The following is a 24,021-nucleotide window of genomic DNA, read 5'->3' on the forward strand; positions in this document are numbered from 1 at the left end:
TATATCCTGAGAGAATAAGAAGGCAAAAGTCGCGATATTCTGCTGATGTGGGTGCAGGCGTCCCACACCATCCTTGACAGTACTCCGGAGACCAGAATGCAGACCTCACTTCTCCACGGAGAGCTCTGGCACACCAAGGAGAGCTGGTGGCCAGGCAGGCTGGCAGACACAGGCTGCCCTTGGCTGTGTGCCATCTGGGGGACCCACCCACACCCACCCTGGGCTTTCCCCCTCCCCACCAACTGAGTCTCCTGCAGCTCTGGGGTTGGGGCCCTGAAGGCAGCATCTCAGATCGCTAGTGGTTGGCGCTCACCTTTCTGCCAGGATGAGAAGGAGGCTGGCAGCACAGAGCCCCCTTCCCATCCAGCATGGTGTCACAAGCCTGGACTGCCACCAGGTCACCACCCTGTCAAGCCACTGGGAAATCTCTCATTCTCTTTGTGGCCAGAAAGTCAACCTTCCCGAAAGATGGTTCACCCTCCGGGGCTGCTTTCTACTGCAGGCCAGTGTCCCTGACTTGCGGTCACTGCCCAGGACTTGGGGTGGGGGTGGAGGGTGGGCACAGTAACCGTGGGTTCTGGACCATGTGACATGGGGTTGAGCAGGCCGGTGAGGGCTATGCTGCTGGAAAGACAGCCCTCCAAATCCCAATCCCCTGGCTGGCTGCACATGTGCCCTCGAGCATACAAACAACTTTCTTTCTGTCCTGCCCAGGTGTCTGTTTGCAAAGCAGTGATCCCATCAGCAGCTCCATCTGGGGCTGCGAAGAAAATGCAGGGTCACCATGTGCCACGGGGCCTGGCCTCGTGCTGTGTGAGTCCACCTGGCCGTGCTCACCCCACTCTGCACCTTTGAGAGGCGGGGTGGGTGAATGCGGTGGGCCAGGTCCTCTGGAGAAGGTGGCAGTGGAGGGAAAAGCAAGCCACTCCTCTTGCTGTCCGCAGGGCTGTGAGCATCAGCTTCTGCGCTCCTTCCCCAGCCCCCCACAGCCCACCCCAGAGCTCCCCCTAGACTCTTTGACTTGCAACCTTCATGGAGTGTTGGAGGGAAAGGAAGCTGGGCTGCTGCTTATGAATCAGGCACTTGTTTTGGGGCAGCAGGGCTGTGTCTGGTGTTGACCCCCACTTTGAATCTGCCTTCCCAGACCCGGCCTTACTGGGGCAGGACAGGGGGCCACCGTGGGCTCGGAGCCCTTCTGATTTCTGTGAGGAGTGCAGACCCAGGTTTATTACTCTGCCAGGCAGTGCAGTGGGGCTTCAGTGCACTACAGGTGGGGAGCAGCTGCCCCTTCCCTCTCGTTGGCTGAGGAAACACCACAGGAACCCTCCTGCCTTTGTCACAAGAGCAGTATGAGCAGTGCTGTAGGGTCCTCTTTGGGACCCCGAACTGTGTACTTCTCAGGAAGCGTGAGCCAGTGGAGTGCATCCTAGCTGTGCAGGAGGATCTGTCAGCTGTGGCCTGTCACTCTGCCCAGCTTGCAAAAGGCCTGCTCCGAGCTAGTGCCATTGGCTGCCTTTTCACAGAAGCATCAAGGCCAGTCTTGAGGCCATTTGGGGCTGACACAGTTCTCTGAGCTGCCAGCCATCCCTGCTAGGGTTGGCTACTAAATCCCGAAGAAATGAACACTCTGAGTGTATCTGAGAGGCAGTCCATGTCCTCGTGGCCAGTTGGGAGGCTGTGGGACAGGAGGGTGGCATCCAGCCATGTGTGGGTGGCTCCTGTCGTGGTCTCTACCAGTGAGACCCCCGGCAAGGGAAGTCAGGTCTCAGTGCTCCCTCCCCAGAGTTCCCCAGAGTGACTTCTTCCTAGGGCTCCTGGAGCTGCCACCCCCTTGGATGGCAGGCAGCATGATGCTCTGGGTGGATCCCTTCCCCCAAGAGGTGGCAGGGCAGGAAGGCCACACGCAGAGCCTGACTTGGGCACAGGGCCAGCTCCTTGGAGTTCAGCTGCCCTTCCCAGTACCTCACCTGCAGAGACCCAGTGATTCTGGGTCCCACTCCAGGGACAGCACTCCTAGGGAGCAGTTTTCCGAAGGTCTAATAAGTCAGCTCCGTACCTGCAGCCCCCTCCTTCCATCTCTGTCTTTAGTGCCGGGTGTGCAGTAGCCTTTGACTACTGGCCAGAGCATCTCTCCCCTCCATCCTCTCTGCCTTACTTACCTTTGTCCTTAGCCCCATTTGTCTTTTCCCTCCTTCCCTCTCTCTCCCTCTGTTTCTCTTCCTGTTCCCTCCCTCTCCTGCTGGCTCCGTGGTCCAGCCTGTTTGGCAGGGCAGCACCCACACTGGGTGGGTGGGACCCAATCAATGCACACTTCAAGTTGGCATTCCCAGCCGGGTTGCCTTTGAAGTCATCCTTGGGAAGCCTGGCACAGTGCTGGCAACCTTCCAGTTTTCTTCTGTTTCACCACTTTGGGATCCAAAAGGTCTTCACCAGTTCTCCTCACCTGACTCTAGTTGGCTCTTGATTGTTTCCCACACACAAGTGTGTCTTCAAGGACCCAGGCAGCCCCAGGGTATCTTCCACTGGTGTGGAGTGGACCAACCACTCATCTTGGTGGCTGCAAGAGAAGCAGAATGTAGGTGGAAACAAATTGATTGAAAAGAGAAATCGCTCACACACAAGTACAATGTTTCTCATGTTTGCTTTGTGTGTTAGTATTTTTTATGCTTTGTAGAGAATATTGGCAGGTTTTCAGTTTTTTTTTAAAGCATCACCTGCCCATTTATCCATCTTTTTAAAATTTCTTACTATTTAAAAATAACTGTTTATGATGCAAAATGTTGAACATACACCAAGTCAAGAGAGTAGTAGGATGAGTGCCCCATTGGTTCACCCAGCGTGGCCATGGTCAGCATCCCTCTTCCTCATGGCATTTACAGCTCTACCCACAGCCTCTCAGTGATAAATTTAGGCCACAATTACATACGTTGAAATGCACAAATCTTGGCTGTATGTTGTTGACAAATGGATGTCCCTGTGTGACCCACACCCCATCAAGATATGAAACATGTATGTTTCCCAGAATATGCCCCCTGCTTTTCCAGTCTATTACCTCCCCTACCCCCAGCTGGTACCCAGTTTGATTTCTGTCACCTAAAATCAGTCTGGAATGGTGCCATGTGATTCTTTTGTGCTGCTTCTTCCACTTAGCAGGATGTCTATGAGATGTGTCCAGGCTGTCGTGTGTATCAATAGTTTGTGCCCCATCCTAACTGCATAGGGTTCCATGGTGTGATGGACTGAGGTTTGTTATCTGATAACCTGCTGGAACACATCTGGGTTCTTCCCAGTTCTTGGCTCTGTGAATAACCCCAGCATTTGTGAACAAGTCACTTGACGGACATATGTTTTCATTTTTTTCAGATAAATGGAGTGGAATTTTTCGGTACTATGGTAGGAGCATGTTTGACTTTAGATGAAGATTTTGTTACTTACAGGGGCTTCCCAGGTGGAACTAGTGGTAAAGAACCCACCTGCCAATGCAGGAGGTGTAAGTGATGCAGGTTCAATCCTTGAGTCGGTAAGATCTCTTAGAGGAGGGCATGGCAACCCACTCCAGTATTCTTGTCTGGAGGATTCCAAGGACAGAGGAGACTGGAGGGCTATAGTGCATAGGGTTACAAAGAGTTGGACACGACTGAAGTGACTTAGCATGCACGAATGTTGTTACTTATAAAGTGCTCTAGTTCATCTTTGGGGACCCCTGCCTGCTCTGCTTGTCTGGCAGCGTCTTGTACACTTCAAAACTCTGGCTCCAGGTGATTTGCTCAGAAGCTTGGGTGAAAGCCGAGTGGTTTACGTGCTTATCTATCTCAGGTAATCGAGGATGATATTGCAACTGTTTATGCTTCCTCACTTCCTCCTTTTTCTGTTTTAAAGCAGTGTATTTGCAGCTAGTGTTTAGCTATACAGATAACTGTGTGTTGATGTTCTTAGGAATACAGATGAGAAAGACCTAAGTTTTCTTTTTTGGCCCACAAGGAAGCTATTACTAAAATGTGAAGTTAGGCCGCTGGGAAAGGTGATCTGCCTGGGAGGGCTGCTGGGCTCTGCACCGTGGTCGTCCCTCAGTCCCTCCTTCCCTCACGTGTTTCCCTGCCTCCCACAGCCCCGCTGGGACTCTACTTCTCCAGGGACGCTTACTGGGAGAAGCTATACGTGGACCAGCCGGCCGGCACGCCCCTGCTCTATGTCCATGCCCTGCAGGACGTGCCAGAGGAGATGCCCAGCTTCCGCCTGGGCTAGCACCTCTACAGCGCCTACCACACGCGGCTGCACGAGAATGACTGGGTCCGCATCCAGGAGGACACGGGGCTTCTCTACCTTAACCAGAGCCTGGACCACAGCTCCTGGGAGAAGCTCAACATCCGCAGTAAGGGGGCGGCCCTGACCCCACCCCCACATGCCTCATTACCCACCCCGCCCTGCCCTCACCTGGTCCTTCCTTAGAGCCCATCACACAGCTCCTACGACTCCTGCTGTGTAAGAGTGGAGCAAGTGAGATGGGGCTGGCCTGTCCTCTTTGTCCAGCCCGTGAGGGAGCCAGGATGAGCTTGAGGACCACTGATGACCCTCAGGCCTCCTGAGGCTGTTGGGATTTTGGAGAACTTATGTGGAGGACTTGAGGGGCTCTCTCCATGCTGGCTCCAAATGTCTTCCAGTTGGATTAACAGAGATGTGGGGTTGTGAGAGAAGAGTTAAGAAAGGCTAGAGACATCCCAAGATCTTGATTTAGTGGATGATCTGGAACTTGGTGGAGAAGCAGCTGTTTGCACAGAAAGCCCACCTTACCATCAGCAGCAGGCTGCTCTTGGCACCTGGTGAGGACTGGGGCCTGGTGCCGGGGAGGAAAGTGGAGCAGGAGGAAGGCCTGGACGGCTTCTCAGAGCAGGGGTCCAAGCTGGAGTGAAGGCCATGTGTGACCCTGGTACTGGGAGGAGGTTGTTTGTGGAGCAGAGTTCTGCCTTGTGGCACCAAATGGTGATCACAACCCCACCTCTTGCTCTATAGACATGGCCTCCCTGGGCCCTCACGCCAGCTCTGAGCTCCTGTGAGTGCTGAGAGGCAGACACTCTGCTGTGAACAGTACTGCCAGAGTGAAATTTGCCAAGGGTCTGAGTTTCATAGGAGGCCTGTTCTGTTCGTGATTGGAGAGCAGCCTCATGCACCTGCCAGCTCTAGTCAGGAGAGAAATCACAGTAATTAGAACAGAGAAAGTTTATACGGAGAATTATTAACCACAGCAGGGGACTGGAGCAACAGAGGACAGGCTAGTAAGAAGCAGAGAACTGATGAATATGGGAGGAGTAGATGTAGCGGGGGGACACTTACCTAGAGCTAAGATAGAAGGCCCAGGAAGAGCCCCCGCCCCAGCTGAGATCCAGATGGGTTGGACGGGGGTTGCTATGGTGCCTCCATGATGGAATTTGCCAGAAATCCCCTCTCTAGGTGCTGGGGAAGTCTGTGTCTCTGCAGGGGTGGCATGGAATTCCCTGGGGGTCCCGTGGTTAGGACTCTGAGCTTTCATTGTTGAGGTCTTGGGTTCAGTCCCTGGTCAGGGAACTAAGATCCCACAAGCAGCAACACTGGCAAAAATAGAATAGAATAAGTGTTTTATTTATTTTTAATTGAGGGATAATTACAGTATTGTGTTGGCTTCTGCCATACATCACAATGAATCAGCCATAGGTATACATATGTCCCCTCCCTCTTGAACCTCTCTCCCCCCTCCCACCCAATTCCACCCCTGTAGTGTTTTTAAAAGTGAGAAAAGAAAGAAAGTGGTTGGGGTAGTGGGTGAGGGAGGGAAGGGAGGTCACCTGAGGTGCCAAGAGCCTGCCTTGGGGAAGCACTCCATCTTAGACCCAGGGTTCAGCGCACCTCTCTGAGGAAGGGTATTTGAACTGAGATTTGGAATAATCAGAGAGATGGACCTGTGAGGCACCCCCCAGGATGAGGGAGCAGAGCCATAGGGCCCTGAGGCTGCCAGATCCCAAGTCCAGGGCCGTAGGGGGCAAGCAGGAGGTAGGGGGCAGGGCGGGGTTCCCAGCAGAGCCCTGCTAGCCTTGGTGAGGACTAGGCTTTGCACCAGCCCGGAGCTCCTGCCCTCTCCCCATTCAGATCCCAGCTGGGCAGGTGTGGCTGACACCCTGGCGGGGCCTGACTTGTCTCTGCAGAGGGCGGCTTCCCGCTGCTTACCATCTACCTGCGGGTCTTCCTGTCACCCACATCCCTACGTGAGGGCGAGTGCCAGTGGCCAGGCTGTGCCCGAGTGTACTTCTCCATCATCAATGCCTCCTTCCCAGCTTGCGGCGCCCTCAAGCCCCGGGAGCTCTGCTTCCCTGAGTCAGGCCTGTCCTTCCGCATCCGGGAGAACAGGCCCCCTGGCACCTTCCACCAGTTCTGCCTGCTGCCCGTGCAGTTCCTCTGCCCCAACGTCAGTGTGGCCTACAGGCTCCTGGGAGGTGAGTGCCAGCCGCATGGAGCCTTCCTCGATGCCTGCCGAGTGCCAGGCATGGCCCTGCAGTTCCTCTACATGAGCCGTCCAAGTTGACTACACCACCCCATCATCCATTCATTCAGAGGTCCACGTGTATCTCATGTATGCTGGCCACAGGCCAGGCATGGTTCTAGGGACCAGGGATGAAACAGTGAACAAGTTCAGGCCGAAATCCTGCCTGTCTGGACCTTCAATGCCTGGGGCAGGTGGAGACCACACAGGCGCTAAGGACGTTGGGTGGCCTCTGAAGGGACCAGGTGGGAGGTAATGCTGAGAAGGCACGGACTGGTGGAGACCACTGTCCTAAATCAGGTGGCTGGAGCAAGGTAAAGGAGGGTGCCCAGCAAGCAGGGCGAGCTCATTCAAAAGTGCGGAGGGGGAGGTGCGGCTGGAGGGGAGGGCAGAGGCTGCTGAGGGCAGAAAAATGCAAGGGAGGGGGCAGGACTTCCTGATGAGGGGACTAGGGAGCCATAGAAGGTGTTTTCAGGAGTGGGGGGAGGGTGTCATTGACAGGATATAACTTACTTTAAAAGGTTAGTCGGGCTGATGTGTTCGAAATGATTTGGGGCGAGTGGTTTGGAGGAAGCAGGAAAACTATGAAGAGGCAGGAGACATCCTTGAGTGAGAGGATGAGGACTGGGGTTGAGGGTGAAAGCCTTTAGGCCACAAGAAGCAGGCAGATTCTGGGCATGTTTTTGCAGGAAGATCCAGCAAGATTTTCTGGGGAGTTGAATGTGGGGTGTTGAGAGATTCACAAGGGGACCAAGCATGGTTCCAGGATTCCGCCTGAGCCACTGTAAGGACAGTGGACCTTGTCACAAGATAGTCCTACCACACGATGGCCCTGGGGAAGCCACATGGATATGGGGTAGGGGAAGGGCACTGGATCCGAGTGGAGATGAGAGAAGGCAACTGAGCCGCTGTGTGTGAGGTGCCATTGGACAGTTTAAAGGGGACTTAAAGGGGACACTTTTATGCTGGATGGCTGGTAAGTGAAGCCTGGATTCCCCCCAGGTTGATGGCACCCACACATGGTCATAACGTTAAAGGAGCACTCAGTAGTGTAAGGAAAGTAGTCACTCACACTTCCACATCCCTTCATTTATCCTGCCACAGGGATGGATGTCTTTGTACAAAATTGTCCCCAAAGCATATGGTTTAGTGTGCTGCCTTTTTCGCTTAAAAAGAAAAGCCATTTTTGTAACTATAAGCAATACAGGGAAATGTGTAGTTCACATGTAATATGTGGCTCTGATGTGATTTTCCACCAAGTGGAGTTGACAGCCCTCCTGAGGTTGGCTATGGGGTGGTCACTGTTGACCTTCAAGCGTTCAGCTTTTCCCCCTTTCTGGGTCCTTTCTGGAGGATGAATTCGAGGACAGGCTTGGGTTGAAGAGTATATTGTTATTACTGGTCCTCCCCTCACCAGGTTGCAGTTAGTCATTGAACTTACAGCAGTGTCTGGCGATGAACACACACAGCATCTCATCTTCTGGGGCTTCCCTGGTGGCTCAGCTGATAGAAAATCTACCTGCAGTGTGGGAGACCTGGGTTCAATCCCTGGGTTGGGAAGACCCCCTTGGAAAAGGGAACGGCTACCCACTCCAATATTCTGGCCTACAGAATTCCATGAACTGTATAGTCCATGGGGTCGCAGAGTCAGACATGACTGAGCAACTCTCACTTCACTTCATCTTCTGGCGAGGAAGCTGAAGAACAGAGACAGAACCATCAGCCTCAGGCCACGCAGCCTGCAGGTGTATAGGGCAGGGATCCAAACCAGGCAGTCAGAAATATTTGTGTGTTAACATGAAATTACACCAGATGTCCCCAATGTTGGTTTTCAAGTGGTGGAATTGTGGCTTTTTTCTCACATTCTCTAAAATGAGCATGTCTTGCTTCCACAGTTAAGAAAATTCCTGACAGTTTTTCAGATACCAGCAAACGCTAGGAGCTGGATCTCTGGGCCTGCAGCGTGACTGGTGCCAGCCCTCGCCACAGAGGAGGCAGGCAGGGTGTGTGAAGGGGTGTGCCCTCCTAGGTGATTGGGTTGAGGACCTGAGGCAGACCTCCTGGTCCCTGCTCTTCCCTATCAGCACCAGTGCAGGCTGCAGGCACAGTGATGCTCAGAGCATAATCTCCACTGCAAACTGTGCTTGGAGGCTGTGCTCCACTGTGGAAGCTGAAGAGGGGCCACGGCCCAGGCCCAGCATGCACCCCAGCTCTGTCTCCTCTTGCACACTGCTCCCTGTGGGGCCCTGAGGAAGGCAGCTCACCCTCCCCTCAGCTCAGGGTCATCCTGGGGTTGCTGGTCTGTTTGGTGCTCAGGTGAGAGTCTGCCTTTCCGCTGCGATCTGGACAGCCTGGAGGTGAGCACGCGCTGGACCCTGGACCGTGAGCAGCGGGAGAAGTATGAGCTGGTGGCCGCGTGCACGGTTCGCATGGGCATGCGCGAGGAGGAGGTGATGGTGCCCTTCCCTGTGACCGTGTACGACGAGGACGACTCTGCGCCCACCTTCTTCGGGGGCGTCGACAGTGCCAGCGCGGTGGTGGAGTTCAAGCGGAAGGAGGTGCCTATGCGTTTGTCTGGTGCTTCTCTAGTGTCTGTCATCTCTTTGTTGTGCATCTGGGTCTCTCCATTCGTCATTTGTTCCTCGGTCTATTCAGCTGTCCATCTAGCCATCCAGACATGTGGCTGACCATCACTGTGGTTATTCGTCTTTCATTTGTCCATCAGTCTGTCTGTTGGGGTTTTGTTGGTTTCCAGGACAGCTGAGGAGGAGAGAGGACCAGCCCCGCTGGCCCCGAGCTGACCTCTGCCCTGGGAAGCGGGTGAGGGGAGGGGTTGGGGTGCCGGTGGGGTTGAGGGTAAGGGTGCCCAGCCTCTGACTCAACCATCAGGGCTCGCATCAGAGGGGCACAACTGTGGTACTGCAGAGGCGGGGCACACTGCCCCAAGGAGACGGAGAGGACATCTGCCAGGAGGGTGTTCCCTTCTTCGGGCTGTCAGCCCCTCAAGGGAGGGCCAGTGAGTTCAGGGAGGGTACCCCAGAGTGGAGGAAGACAGGCCAGTGGATCCGGCAGGGGTGTCCCTGCGCCGCCCCTCCCATCGGGGCCCCGCCTTCCTCTTGCCTGTGCAGGCGGAGCGTGACTGCCACCTGCTGGGCCCTGGGCTGTCCTGCAGCCGGCAGGCTGGCGGGAGCAAGGGGAGGGTCGGGGTCGGATATGCTGTGGTTGCCTGCTTCTCTGGACACCCAGGGAGCAGGTTTGGTGGATGGATGGGCAAGAGGAAAGCACATGGAGTAGGGAAATGTCCCATGAGCCTGGCGGGGCAGCTCCATGGTAACACTGTGGAGCTTGGCCAGGAGTGAGAGCAGAGATGACATGTGGCTTTACTCAGAACCCCCCTCATGACCCCATCTAGCCTGGGGTACAGAAGAAGCTGTAGGAGAGCATTCTGGTGGACACTGTGCTTAGGTCCCAGCTCTGTCATCTGTCACTGCATGACATTGAGCTAACTTCTCCACTGTGCGGGGCCCAGCTTCCTGGAAGGAGAGTGGGGGTGCCCACTCTGCACTGTGGGGACCTGAATGAGGTCTTCCACAGAGCACCAGGGCATCTGTTCTAACCCATAATCATGGGAAGTCTGGAGATGCCATTGCACCTGTTGCAGAGGTGAGGTGCAGTGGCCCAGGAAGGGTGACAAGCAGGCTGGCTGGGGGCCCCTTGCAGCTTGAACCCTGGTCAGGCTGTCCCTGGAGCCAGCTCTGACCGCACACACCTGATCCACCTGCAGGGCACATGCCCTCCTATGGGCTCTGGCTTTCGGGGCCCTGACTGGCCCCCATATTCTTTGCAGGGCACAGTGGTAGCCACGTTACGTGTCTTCGATGCAGACGTGGTGCCAGCCTCTGGGGAGCTCCTGAGACGGTACACGAACACGCTGCTCTCTGGGGATGCCAAGGCCCTCCGGACCTTCCGAGTGGAGCACATGCCCAATGAGACCTTGGCCCAGGCCAACGGCAGCTTTGTGCGGGCAACCGTGCATGACTACAGTAAGAGGGGACCAGTGTGGCCTGACAGGGCCCCCTGGGGAACTGGCGACCTGCTTTCCTTGGGCAGGGCAGCACCCTGCACAAGTAGACACCTGTCCTGGCCCTCTCAGCCCCAGGTGGCCACCCCTTCCAACCCTCTTCCCAGCCTTTGTCTCTGCTGGGCTCACCTTGGCCACCTTGGTGGGTGTTTACAGGCTGTCCTTTCTCGCTGAACTGCCCCAAGGCCAAGGCTGACCCTGGCAGGACCCCCACCACACTACCCTGTGCTGACCACGCCAGGGCTCACCGCAACCTCCTAGGTGCCCAAGTGCCCAGGGATCCTTAACCACCACCCCCCCAGCAACTCTCCACTAACAGGAGTTGATGTCCAGTAGCAGCTCTGTGCCCTCAAATTGGAGGGTTCTGGGATGACTGTCCTGTCTGACTTCTGAAATGTGCCCACCCTCAGGGCTAAGCACCACGTGCCCCCAGGGCTCACCTGCAGGATTGGGTGTCCTCATCAGTTGCCAAACCTCCCCACCTCCCTCGCCTGCTCTCCTGCCTATGTTTTGTAGGATCACCTTTCAAATATGCCACTTGTGCTTGGATCCTTGTTTGGAGGCCTGCTTCTGGGGAACCCAGGATCACTGGTGCCTTTACCCCTTTCTGCCTGACCTAATCCTATTTCCTGTCTTCTTCCTCACCAAGCTCTGATGACCTCTATTCTGTGCAAGGGAAAATGTCATCCTTGCCCCTGCACACTCACTCTGTATGCCATGTGCACCCAGAGATCCTCGCCTCCTTTGTACTCCACTAAATGGGGATCTTAGCCTTGGCACACGGTGACTGCTCAGGAGTGTGGAAGCTCCTGGGTGCTTGAGGCCTGTGGAATCTGAGGGTCCATAGGAGGCTGGTACTGTTGCGAGAAGTTCTCAGGGGCCAGGACGGTCTTTCTGGGACCTTGCTGGTGGTGGTGGTGGGTCTTTACCTGTGTGTCCTTGCCCTGACATGCATCTTTCTTATACACATGCACACACACACACACCTCACTGAGGTTACCTCCCAGCTGAGGAGGGTCTTCTGGGCTCGGCTCAGCACAGTGACTCACATTTAAAATATTTCAACCTTAGTGCCTACAGCCAGGTCTGTTGTCTGTGTACCGTGTGGGTAGAAGTACCTGTTGTCACACGTATGCCCATGTGTCCAGGGAATGCTTTGCAGGGGAGATGTGCAGCATCGTGGGGCAGTGGTCTCCACCCTGGGCAGGGCCCCTACCTATCATCACATGCCTCCACCTGCAGGGCTGGTTCTCAACCAGAGCCTCCCCATCTCGGAGAGCTGGGCTGTGCAGCTGGCCGTGCTGGTCAACGACTCAGACTTCCAGGGCCTGGGGGAGGGTGTCGTCCTCCTCCACTTCAATGTGTCCGTGCTGCCCATCAGCCTGAGCCTGCCCAGTGCCTACTCCTTCTCCGTGAGCCAGCGGGCCCACCGCTTTGCCCAGGTGAGCTCCTGGCCTCTTGCCAGCCTGGGGAGGGGAATGGAGGAGCAGGGACTCCCAGGATGGGGTCACATGGGGGACACCACCTCCCTGAGCACACAGAGTGGCCCTGGGGAGCAACAGGCACAAAGCCAAGGAGGCTAAGGCCGTGGGAGAAAGGAGTGGGGCTGGTGGGCTTTGTGGGCCCCTCTTTGCCCTCTCCCTTCTCAGCATGTTTACATTTTTTACTAATGAAAGAGCAGTGCCAGTTAAATCTATGCTGACTTGGAAAGACATTCCTGGTGAATGAAGTGGGAAAAGTAGTTTGCAGAAGTATTGGTCTTAGGTGGCTCCATATGTTCAAAACCAAGTCTTCATTGCCAGAAATTTCCAAGTGTGCAAACATAGGCATTAATGGAGACCTCTGCAAGGAAAGACAGGAAGTGCTTCTATTTCCTACTTTCCTGCAAGTCTGTTTGCTAGAGCTTATTTTGCATTTGTCATCAGAAAATAGTGATTAGAAGTAGAAAAAAAGGGAAGTGGTAAGAATTCATCAAAAGGATATAAGGGATAGATAAGAGTGATCTCTTTTCCTCATATCAGCCAGTGTTTAACGTTTTGGTGCAATTCTTTCTAGAATGTTTCTCTGAAGCACTTTTTAAAGTTTACTTGCAGTTATGGCAGGCATGACTTAACATACTGCATTCTCCTAATGGCATAGCTGTGGCCATGTGCCCTTTAGAATATCCCATTTAGGGTCATCTCCTAATTAGGACAGTGGCTTTGCCAGTTTCTGTGGTTGGTTCCCATGCCACCTCCGCTCCTGGCAGCCACTTAGGACCCAGCACAAGAAGAGCCACATCCTTGGACGTGGCCAGGCCACCCCACTTGCCACCCCCGCCAGGCCTTTCCTGGAAGCAGAGGGCAAGGCTGGTGAGAGGTGACGAAGCAGGGGGCCCTGAGGGGTGTCCAGGGGGGCTGAGGCAGGCATAGGCATTGCCAGGGGTGTGTCAGCAGAGCCAGGCAGTGGGGAGGGTGATGAGGGCTGAGTGGGAGTGGGGTCTGAGAGGGCGGGCCCTGCCAGCCTCTGCAACACCGCCCACCCCTGACGACTAAGTCTTTCCCTGTGCCTGGACTCACGAGGGTGCAGAGACCCGAGTCTTGGCCCAGCCTTACACACACTGCTGTCTCTCACCAGCCCCCCCTTAGTATTCATGATTATAAATTGAAGGTGGTGATCTCAGGCAATTTTGAGGATCACAGGAGAAAGTGGAAGTGAACCTGCTCTGTACAAGGAAGTGCTCGGAGCCTAGGAGGTGGTTTTGTTGTGGTATGAGGAGTGGGCTTGGTGGAGCCTGGCTCTGCCCTGGGCCTGAGCAAGGCTGAGCAAGGGCCTGGCCTGTGGCTGCAAGCAGGGGGCCCTGTGCCATCACTGCCGCCAGGCCCGCAGCCCTCGACCTTGACTGGTCAGAGCTTCTGATCTCAAGCCCCAGCAGCCCTAACTCCACCTTGGGTGGTGAGGGAGGGAAAAGGAGAGTTCAGGCCCCAGTGACCACTGTGGCCATGAGGCATCCCTGGAGAAGTATCCCTTCTCTCCCAGGGGTTCCGGCCCAAGTCTCGGAGGAGGCTCCAGGACCTGGGTGGGACAGCAACCCTGCTGTGTGAATTATGGCCCGGGTGCTGTGCTCTGGCTGACCAGGCAGGTGACCCAGGCAGGACACTGAGGATGGACCCTAGTGGTGCCCAGAGCACGACGGCCCCTGCCCAGAGGGGAGGGAGGTGTGTGGGAGGCATCCAGGCTGCCTCTGTGCCCAAATGAGGGAGCAAGTGAGGGGTGAGCCGGGCAAGCCAGCAAGCGCCTCCCTGGAGGGCCAGTCCCTAAACCAAAGCCCGGCACCCTGTGTTCTTTTCACCTCCGGCTCCCAGGAGCAGGGATGAAGGGTGGTGTCACGGTCTGCGCAGGGCCAGGCCAGGCCAGGCAGGCAGATGGGTCTGCAGATTCCAGGGGCATGGAGGATGGGGAGATTGGGGGCCACCATCTCTGGGCTGAGTGGGAAACTGTCCTGGGACTCAGCTGGCATGGAGCCCCTCCAGCCACTGTCCCAGGTGGTCTACTCACCTGGCTAAGGGTTCCGTGATCCCATGCCTAGATTGGGAAAGTCTGCGTGGAAAACTGCCAGGAGTTCAGCGGCATCCAAGTGCAGTACAGGCTGCAGCCCTCCAGCGCCAACTGCAGCGCCCTGGGGATGGTCACCTCAGCTGAGGACACCTCGGGGACCCTGTTCGTGAATGACACGGAGGCCTTGCAGCGGCCCGAGTGTTCCCAGCTCCAGTACACAGTGGTGGCCACCGAGAAACCAACCCACCAGCAAGCCCAGGCCCTGCTGCTCGTTACCGTGGAAGGGATGTGTGAGTGCCCGGCTGCGGGAAGGGTCAGGGTGGATGGGGCGTGGCAGAGCCTCGGGCTGTTCCTGCAGAAGGGTGCCGTCCTATACCCCGTCACTGACCAGTGGGCTTTCTTGAGCCTCCTTCTCTGTAAGATGAGAAAACAGCGCACAGCTGCACTGGAAGGATGATGGGGGAGGTATGACACAGTTTAGTCCAGTGTGACAGCATTGTGGGTGGCCGCTGCTGCCCATCGCCTCTGTCAGCAGGACCTACCTGTGCACTTGTTTTAGGGCTGCCAGGTACAATATAGGACCCAGGTTGAGTGTGAATTTCAGGTAAACAACAAGCAATTATTGTGGTGTAAGTACATCTCGTGCAGCCTTTGCAGTGAATTAGAAGACAAACTCCCCTATGTCCCTGTGATATTAGGGCCATATTTACACAAAGCAGGTATTCACTGTTCTCTGAAGTTCAAGTTTAATTGGGTGTCCTGCGTGTCCCTGGATGAGTCTGGCCACCTCCCATCCCCACTCCATACTCAGCCCCTTAGCTGCCCCTGCTGTGTGACTATGATGCCACCCCTCCCCCAGCAGCCCCCTCACTACCCTGCGCCCCCAGAGTTTAGTGACTGCCTCCCCTCTGGGCTCAACTCGGGACAGCTCCAGCCAGTGCTGCCTGCACCCATGGGTGCCCATGGCAGGCTGGCCCCCCATGACTGCTTTCTGCCACCCCTAGACATGCCTGAAGAGCCTGGCTGCCCCCTGTCCTGCGTGGTCAGCAAGAGGCAGCCCGAATGTGAGGAATGCGGTGGCCTGGGCTCTCTGACAGGCAGGTGCGAGTGGAGACAGGGAGATGGCAAAGGTAAGCCCTGGGCAGAGCCAGGCGGCGGGGAGCGTGATGGGGGCTGAGGGGGAGTAGGGTCTGTGCATGCAGGCCCTGCCAGCCTCTGTGACACCCCCCACCCCTGCCCATCTAGTCCTCCCCTGCGCTTGGTCCCTGCCGTGGCTCCTGATGCCAGGAGAGGGTGGTCACGAGCGCAGGGAACAGAGAACCTTCCAACTGTTTATCACCGATGGGATCACAGGTGCCTGAGACTGAGCTCGCTCTGGACTTGAGAAGGTCGGGGCCAAAGTTGAGATGTGTGTGTTTTCTTTTTACTTTATTCTAAAATTCTGAATTTCTGTATTGGTGCCTAAACCAGATGGTAATTAACATGTATATATCCATTTCTCTACCCATATACACATAAATACATGTGCAGTTGTGAATGTGAAATTGAAAGTGTTAGTCGCTCACTCGTGTCTGACTCTTTGGGACTCTGTGGACTGTAGCCCACCAGGCTCCTCTGTCCATGGAATTCTCTGACAAGAATACTGGAGTGGTAGCCATTTCCTTCTCCAGGGACTGTCCCAAGCCAGAGATCAAACTCAGGTCTCCAGCATTACAGGCAGACGCTTTACTATCTGAGCCACTATATTCACCCAATGCCTTCTCTTTTTTTTTAACTTTTTATGTTATATTGGAGCATAGTTGATGAACAATGTTGTGTCAGTTTCCAGTGTACAGCATAGTGATTCAGGTATACATATACGTGTATATATTCTTTTTCGAATCCTTTTTCCGTTGAGGTTTTTATAGCATATTGAGCAGAGTTCCATGTGCTATACAGTAGGTTCTGGTTGGTTATTTTAAATATAGTGTGTATACATGTGTATCCCAAACTCCCTGACTATCCCTTCTCCCCACTCTTCCCCCATTCACCCAATGCTTTTAAACACATAGTTCACAGACACTTTTCGAAGATCTCTTGGTAATATTACTGTGCATCCAAGAAGTGGAGGAATTAAGGTAGACTACACTGTTGACATGTCATTTATGGTTGGCTTTACTTCATGAAAACACAAACCTTAAAATAATTCAAAATATCCAAAGTGGTCTTCAGAGAGGCTCTACCCAGGAGTTCCCAGCCCAGGGGACATGGACCCAAATAGGAGGGACCTGAGCAGCCTTGGGTGTGGACAGTAACTGGCTGCCAGCTGGGCCCACCAATCTGAGGGTCCCACCCACAGTGCAGCCTAGAGAGGGTCCCAGCCTCATCTGGTCTCTTCTGGCCTCTCTGATGTGAGCCTGGCACAGCTCTGGGACTGCCTGGCTCCTCTGGCCCCCACCATCCTGGCTGCCCTGTACCTCAGGGATGCCCTGCTGGTAGGGCTCTGTGTGTGGTTCTTCTCTGCTCAGATCTCAGTTTGCTCTTCCTTGCAGGGGATGGGGTGGGGTACAGGGTTGACCTGGAAGGCCCTGGGGTATGACCCTCCTGGCTCTGCAGTCTGAACAGGGCAGCTGCTCCCTTGTGGTCATAACTGCCCACTCTGTGTTGTAGGGATAACCAGGAACTTCTCCACCTGCTCCCCCAGCATCAGGACCTGCCCCGATGGACACTGTGATGCCGTGGAGAGCAGAGACCCCAACATCTGCCCCCAGGACTGCCTCCGTAAGCAGCCCGATGAGCCTGCACCGTGACTCTGAGCGAGCAGGAGCCTGATTGGGTGGGGGGAGTAACAAGCTAAAGGGGCTTGGACTCTCACCTGCATTTCAGCCAGACCAGCCAAGCTTCTGGGTTTTGCGTGCTGAGCCCTTTCCTAACATTTTTTTTTAATAAAGGCGCTCCTCCCCCCAAATTAGAGCTTGCTGGCTTGACCCACACCCTTCCAGTGTTGCTCTAGCCAACTCATGGGGCACGACTCCCTGTCCCCCGTTTTGCTGACTGCCAGCTGCCCCCTCTGCCCCTTTTCTGCTTCTGAAAAGTAACCAAGTGTGGACCTTGACCTGGGCCCAGGGCAGCCTGTGGGTTCCTCCTCTCACCTGCTGCAGCCAGGGAGCTGGTTTGGGGGCTCATCATGCTGCAACTGGGGCTTCCCAGATGGCGCTAGTGGTAAAGAAACCCACCTGCCAATGTAGGAGATGCGCAGGTTTGATCTCTGGATTGGGAAGATCCCCTGAAGAAGGGCCTGGTGACCCACTCCAGTATTTTTGCCTGGAGAATCTCATGGACAGAGGAGCTTGGTGGGCTACAGTCCACAGTGTTGCAAAGAGTCGACCTGACTGAAGCGACTTAGCACACATGCATGCATGCTGAGGCTCTTGCCTGGGGTGACCTAGACTTCTGATCTCACTGTGCTCCCTGGGCGTGAGAGTGCTGACATCAGGTGGGGAGGGGCCTCTCATGATCCTGTCTGGTGGTCCTGGCTGGCCAGGTCCCCCTGGAGGCTGAGAGTGGGCTGCTGAGTGGGTGGTGTCTGTCCTCAGGGGGCGGCAGCATCATTGGTGGGCACGAACCTGGGGAGCGCCGGGGGATTAAAGCTGGCTTCGGTATCTGCAACTGCTTCCCTGAGAAGAAGAAGTGCTTCTGCGAGCCGGAGGATAGCCAAGGTGCATTGGGGGTGGGGGGGTGGGGGGCACAGCTGGCCGGGATCCCCACACCTCCCTGAGCCTCCAGGGAGCAAGGGAGAAGATTGCAGGAAGGAAGAGAAACCTAGGAGATCTTCCTCCTTCCCTGGGGTCTTGGTTCCCCCATGTGTGCAGACAAGGAGCTGGCTCAAGGCTACTAAGACTGCCTTGTGGCCCGAAGTTCCTTTTTTTTTTTTTGGCAAGGCTTATGGGATCTTAGGTGCCCAACCAGGGATTGAATCTTGGCCACAGCCGTGAAAGCTCCTTGTCCTAACTGCTGGACCACCAAAGAATTCCCTGGCCTCAAGTTCTATAATAAAGATTGGGCTGGAAAACTAGTTATTCCACCAAATAGCTCAGCATCTCCTCAGACTGTGCCTGTGTAGAGCCTTTCCTGGGCCTGTGGCATTGGCCAGCTGGGTCCCCCCTCCCAGCACCCTCCAGGTGCTTCTTCTAGAACAGGGGGGCCCCACTGAACACATGGGGAGCTTTTCTGGCATTTGGGTGGTCATTGCATGGCCCAGATCCTGGGCCACTTGTCTTTCCTCTCCACTATATATTGAACATGAAGAAAATACAGAAGATATTAGGAATGCAGGAGAAGAACTTCTCCCACCCCCCGGGCCCCTGGGCCTCTGGCTTCAGTGCAACGTTCCAGGGTGGGGGAGGTGCAGGGGTGCACAACCTCTGGTGTGTGACCTCAGGCAGGATGTTTATAAATGCTCATTCCTTCCAGAAAAGGGCAATAATAGTCTCTTGTAGCAAAAACATACAGAACAGTACCTGCCATGGGTCAGGAGTGTTGGCAGGCAGCTCACAGTCGGTCACAGCAGCCACTTCCTGGCTGTCACAGGTGTGGCTCTGTTGGGTATTGGGGGTCCCCCTTGTGGGGTGTCTACTCTCACAGCCCCTACTCGCCCGCAGACACCCTGCGTGATGACCTCTGCTGCACAGTGATCACGGCAGCTGTGGTCTTCTCCATCGTATCTGTGCTGCTGTCTGTGCTGCTGTCCACCTTCTGCATCCACCGCTACCGCAAGAATGCCCACAAGCCGCCCATTGCCTCGGCTGAGATGACCTTCTGTCGACCCGCCCAAGCTTTTCCGGTCAGCTACTCCTCATCTGGTGCCTGCCGGCCCTCTCTGGACTCCATGGAGAACCAGGTCTCAGTGGACACCTTCAAGATCCCGGTGAGGTTCTCCATGTGGCAGCAGGGCCAGGGAGGCAGCCCTTCCAGGTAGCCATGTGGGTAGCCTCTGGTCTAGGGCAGCTGGGGAAGGAGGGGGGGACAGAAGGGGCAGGGCCCTTGGGGTTGTTGCATCCTTGCCTGCCAGGAGGACCTCGTGAGCTTCCAGCTGTCTTCTAACCTCCACCGAGATGTCTTTCAGGGAGGGCAGAAGGCAGGGGTGGGGCAGAGAGCGTGAATCAGTGTGGAAAAGGATGGGTGTGGATTTAAATGACTGAGATCTGGGCCATTAGGCTCCAAGGAGAGGGCAGGCCATGCTGTACCCACCTAAGATATCTCCTACGGAGGCCCCAAGTGCTGGAGGATGCAGCCTTGGGGGAGGCCCTGAGGAGGAGTGTGTGGGTTTTATTCTCAGAAGGTAGGACCACCCTAGGGCTGGAGGCTGATGTTCTGCCTTCATTTCCACGGGTCGCTCTGCTGGGGAGTCTGTTGGGTAGGAGCCCCATGATGAAACACTGTCCCCATCCAGGCGAGAGAGACTGGCAGGTGGGGGGCCTGGCCGCAGCCAGGAGGGGATTCTGTCTGTGGCTTGGAGAGTGGGGTTGCTGAGAGGCCTCTCAGGCACCATCAGGGGAGCCTGGCCCCAGGACTCTGTGACTGGCCTGCCAAGAGGGGAGAATCAGCCCAAGCCTCCTCCTCCATGACATGGTCTGGGCCTGCAGTTAGTGTGGGAGGCTCAGACACCACCTCCTGCCCGGCCAGGCTGCTCCTCCGCCTGTCTGCCCTCCAGTGTTTTTGCTGAGGAGACTGAAATACTATGGGGACTGGGGGCTGGAGACCTCCCACCTGCTGAGTGTTTGGAACCAGCAAAGTCAGGAAGGAGGCCTCTGTGGCCACCACATCTGGGAATGGCCCTCGTGGCCCAGGGACGAGCCATTTGATTCCCTTATATGCCCTGACGGTTTGTGCTGAGACACACAATGAGAGAGGTTCTTCTGTGGGGGGGGGGGGCCACGGACCACTTTCAGCCTCTAGCCCAGAGTGCAGAGAAGCCAGAGCTGGGCCGGAGGCCCAGGACCACACTGACCAGCTCTGAGGTCTTAGACACATTATTCGACCCTTTGGCCTTAGTTCTGTCTTAGATAAAGTGGGGAGGACACTTTGGGGTTTTAGCACTTTTAAAGAGAAACAAATGAGAGATATCCCCTCTTAGCCCAGTCTTTATGTGCAGTCAGCTGTTATCCAGTGCAGGGTGGACACCAGGGTGGTGGTGACTCTGTTGTCACCTTTGAGCCTGACTATGGATTCTTGGTAGAGGAGGAAATGGCAACCCACTCCAGTATTCTTGACTGGAGAATCTCATGGACAGAGGAGCCTGGCTACAGTCCATGGGAGTCAGACACGACTGCCTCTTTTGCAACTTAAAGAACAAACAACATGGGTTATTGGGGAAGCTGAGACACCAGGACACCTGGGGAGCTGGCTGGAAGGCGCCCCTGGCTGTGGTGCTTAGAGGAGCCTGCCTCTGCTCCCAGACGTAAGAACACAGGGTTCTGGTCCCTGGGGGGGGGGGGAAGTGGGTCACCAGTGTGTGTCTGTGGGTTAGGCGAGCCTGCCAGGCACATCATAAGCAGCCCCTGGAGCCATGCCCACACCCAGCCACAGCAAGACTTGGGGACCTGGGCATCCAGTGCTGACGGGAAGGCAGGTTCCAGACAGGCTTCAGCATCCCCAGAGTTCAGGTCTTCGAGCCAGTCTTGGGGTCTGGGAAGACCCCACCCCAGAGGGGTCTTCAGTGGGCATGGTGTGTTGGGAAGGCCGGTGTGTGCAAGTTCTGGCCAGTGGCTGGGCTGTGGGAGGAGCAGACTCTTCCACACATTGTCAGGGAGGGATGGGGGGGTACCTGAGGGGCACAGTGGTAACTTTCTAGAGGCTGCCACACCAGGAAGGTGTTCTTGACACCCCATCCTGTAGCTGGGAGTGCAGGGCTGGTAGGCAACTGGGGCCACAGCTGCCACTTGAGTTCTCTTGGAAGTCCTGGAGCCTGGGCCACTGTCAGTGCCTGGTGTCCAAAACAGAGGTGGTGCCATGAGGCTTGGGCCTGAGTCCCAGGGAAGAGGCTGTGGTCCCCCTGTGAGCACCTGTGGGTGCTGAGTAAACCCTGACTCTCTCACTGGAGATACCAGGCCCTGGGCCTGAGGTGGCCCAGGGCATCTATAGTAGATGGAGGCCAGTGAGGGTATGAGCATACGGAGTCCAGCCAGTCTGTGGCAACACCTGCCTTCCTGTGGGGGGACGCATCTTGTCATGGCACCTCAGGGCCTGACTGTGGGGTCTTGCCCTTGGACATGGTGACTGTCACCTGTCACTTCAGGTGACAGTCGGCCGTCTGCACATGGAGCTTGTCCGCCGGCTCTTGCCTTCTTCCTTTCTTCTTACCTTCGCCATCTCTCTTCCCTCTCTTTTTCCTTCAAACCCAATGTAGGAGGATCCCAAGTGGGAATTCCCACGGAAGAACTTGGTGCTTGGAAAAACTCTGGGAGAAGGTGAATTTGGAAAAGTGGTCAAGGCCACAGCCTTTCGGCTGAAAGGCAAAGCAGGGTACACGACTGTGGCTGTGAAGATGCTGAAAGGTACGTGCCCAGGCAGTACACAGGGGGCTCTGCCACTCACACCTGCGGGGGCCCCAGTGGGTGGATGAAGCCCTTATGACAGCCAGGACTCTGGCAATCAGCCTGCTGCCTCCTGAAGAACCAATACGCCTCCCCTGCTCTTCTTGAGTGGCTGCAGTCTAGGGACCTCCACCATGGATGATGTGGGCTGGTGTGGTCCCTGGAGAAGCAGGGTAAGACATTCCTCCCTTGAAAGCTTTCAGAGCCATGTTGCTTGTGTATCAATGTTGGGTAAAGATCCGAGTTTAAATTAAAAGCCCTTAAGTTCAAAACCGACAGCTATCCCCACCTCAGTCTGCCCCATTAATTTCTTTCGCCAAGCGTCCACTGAGGTCCTGGTGAAGAGACCACCTGTAAGGACTGGCCCCTGTCCCCCAGGTCCCTGCCTTTCCCAGTCCCCATCCCCCCCAGCCCTTAGTGGGCCAGCACTGCCCCAGTCTTAGCACATGCTGGGTATCCTCACTGCTGCTTCTCAGCAGGGACTGGGTAGACAGTCCTCTGCCATGGCTGAGTTCTGCCTCAGCTTGACCAACTGAGGGCCCAGTGGCCATGTGATGGGCACATTTTAGGCTGATGCACTCTGATGTTCAGCAGTCGGGGAGCCATGCAGTGCCGGGTACTTTTGTGTACTTACCCAGGCCCTCAGACTGGGGTTGCCCCTTGTCTATGAGACCCCAGGCCCTAAGAGGGCACAGTGAGACTGGCCCTGGGTCACTCATGTGTGGTCCAAAGGGTTCCAATGCCCCATCTTGCAGCTGTCTTCTCATTTCCAGACAAGTCTACAGCCAGAGGCAGTGGCACAACTGGGCAGTGGGATGTGGGGCCATGACCCAGGAGGACAGTTGGCCAGGAGACCTCCACACCCAAGCTCCTGAGCACAACTATCTCTGCCCTTGGAAAACACACACTCAGCATGGCAAGACGACTTCTGTGAAGTCTCATGGCCTTCACCTTTCTCCAGGGCCTCACCCCCCTTTGCCAAGTGCTTGGTTGGCAGGTGTTTGGGGACACCAGGGAGTCCCTTTACCTCCCCAGAAGGGTTAATGAAGGGTTAACGCCACTGTCTTTGAGAGATGGTGATTGCAGGGAAATAATGCCATTTGCATGCATAGCCCAGCCCAGAAGGCTTTCCATGGAAAGACTCTGCTCACATGGAAGTGCGCTCCTCTGGTTCTTACTCCCTGTAGGCAATTGAGGCCGCTGTTGACCCTCCCATGGGCTGAGAGTAGCTCCAAGCAGTGAGGTCCTGGCAGGCCTCAGTCTGAACCTGAGTAGGATGTCTGGGAAGGAGACAAGTCTGTGTAGACCCCTCGTTTGCGCCTGTGACCCAGCATGGTGGTAGCAGGGACTTTGTGACCTGCTTTGTTTCTGTGCATTTCAGAGAATGCCTCCCCAAGCGAGCTGTGGGACCTGCTATCAGAGTTCAACCTCCTGAAGCAGGTCAACCACCCGCAAGTCATCAAGCTGTACGGGGCCTGCAGCCAGGATGGTAAGACCAGCCGGGGACTAGCAGCTGCTGGGCACAAGCCAGGGGCTCTGGGCTGCTCCATTCTGCATTCTCCCTCATCCCCATCCTTTTCTTCTCTGGCACCTGTCCTCTCTCTTCCTGGAAGCATGGTTTCTCTGGCTCTTGCCTGAAACTTGTGTGTCAGTGGACCATGAGGGCTGCCACAGGAGTGTTCCCTGGGGTCTCTGGCGACATCCTGGTTGTCAGCACCCTGCCCCAGGCTGAGCCCTTAAGACAGGGAAGTCCAGAGATGAGCAGTGTCTCCTGGGCACCTACTAGATATGCCATAACCTCCAGGTGATCTCAACCCCACCCCAGCCTGGGGTGGCAAAGGCAATGGCAGATCATTTTTCACATAAGAGCATTTTGCTCTATTAGTCTTCCAAAACTGCTTTGCCACCCTGGGGGCCTCCCACTTTGTGTGTGTGTGTGTGTGTGTGTGTGTGTGTGTGTGCATGTGCGCGTGGGTGCATGTGTATTTCGGGTGTGAGGGAGATGGGAGGCCGACAGGGAGAGAGCAGCAGGGGCACCAGTAGCACTCAGGGCCGGGCCTCGGGGAGGACTGTGGCCTGAGAGCAGGCAGGGCAGGGAGAGGGTGGCCAGGGGCAGTCCAGAACCTCTGCCTCCATCAGCTGTCCCCAGGCCATACTGTGGCAAGACCAGGGGTACAGAAAGTTCCTGACATCCGAGCAGCAGTGGTTATCTCCCAGGGCAGCTTCAAATGCAGTGACTGCTTGCCCTGGACACCCAGGAAAGAGGTTGTGGTCAACTGTCCAGGCAGCTGGCTTTGGAATCCAAAGCCCCTGCAAGA

General features: G+C 55.7%; 1 protein-coding gene across 1 annotated transcript in view; it reads left to right on the forward strand.

Annotated features, from left to right (window-relative positions):
• LOC122691392 (proto-oncogene tyrosine-protein kinase receptor Ret-like) overlaps positions 1-24,021 on the forward strand; it is a 49,330-nt gene that overhangs the window by 17,990 nt on the left and 7,319 nt on the right. The window contains 12 exon segments of the mRNA XM_043897965.1: positions 4,109-4,372; positions 6,177-6,464; positions 8,828-9,069; positions 10,359-10,554; positions 11,835-12,034; positions 14,161-14,419; positions 15,134-15,259; positions 16,779-16,889; positions 17,705-17,827; positions 18,770-19,035; positions 21,517-21,664; positions 23,085-23,192. Of these exon segments, the coding sequence (XP_043753900.1) occupies positions 4,109-4,372; positions 6,177-6,464; positions 8,828-9,069; positions 10,359-10,554; positions 11,835-12,034; positions 14,161-14,419; positions 15,134-15,259; positions 16,779-16,889; positions 17,705-17,827; positions 18,770-19,035; positions 21,517-21,664; positions 23,085-23,192 (2,331 nt within the window).

The sequence above is a fragment of the Cervus elaphus genome, unplaced genomic scaffold (genome assembly GCF_910594005.1).
Source record: "Cervus elaphus unplaced genomic scaffold, mCerEla1.1, whole genome shotgun sequence".
NCBI lineage: Eukaryota > Metazoa > Chordata > Mammalia > Artiodactyla > Cervidae > Cervus > Cervus elaphus.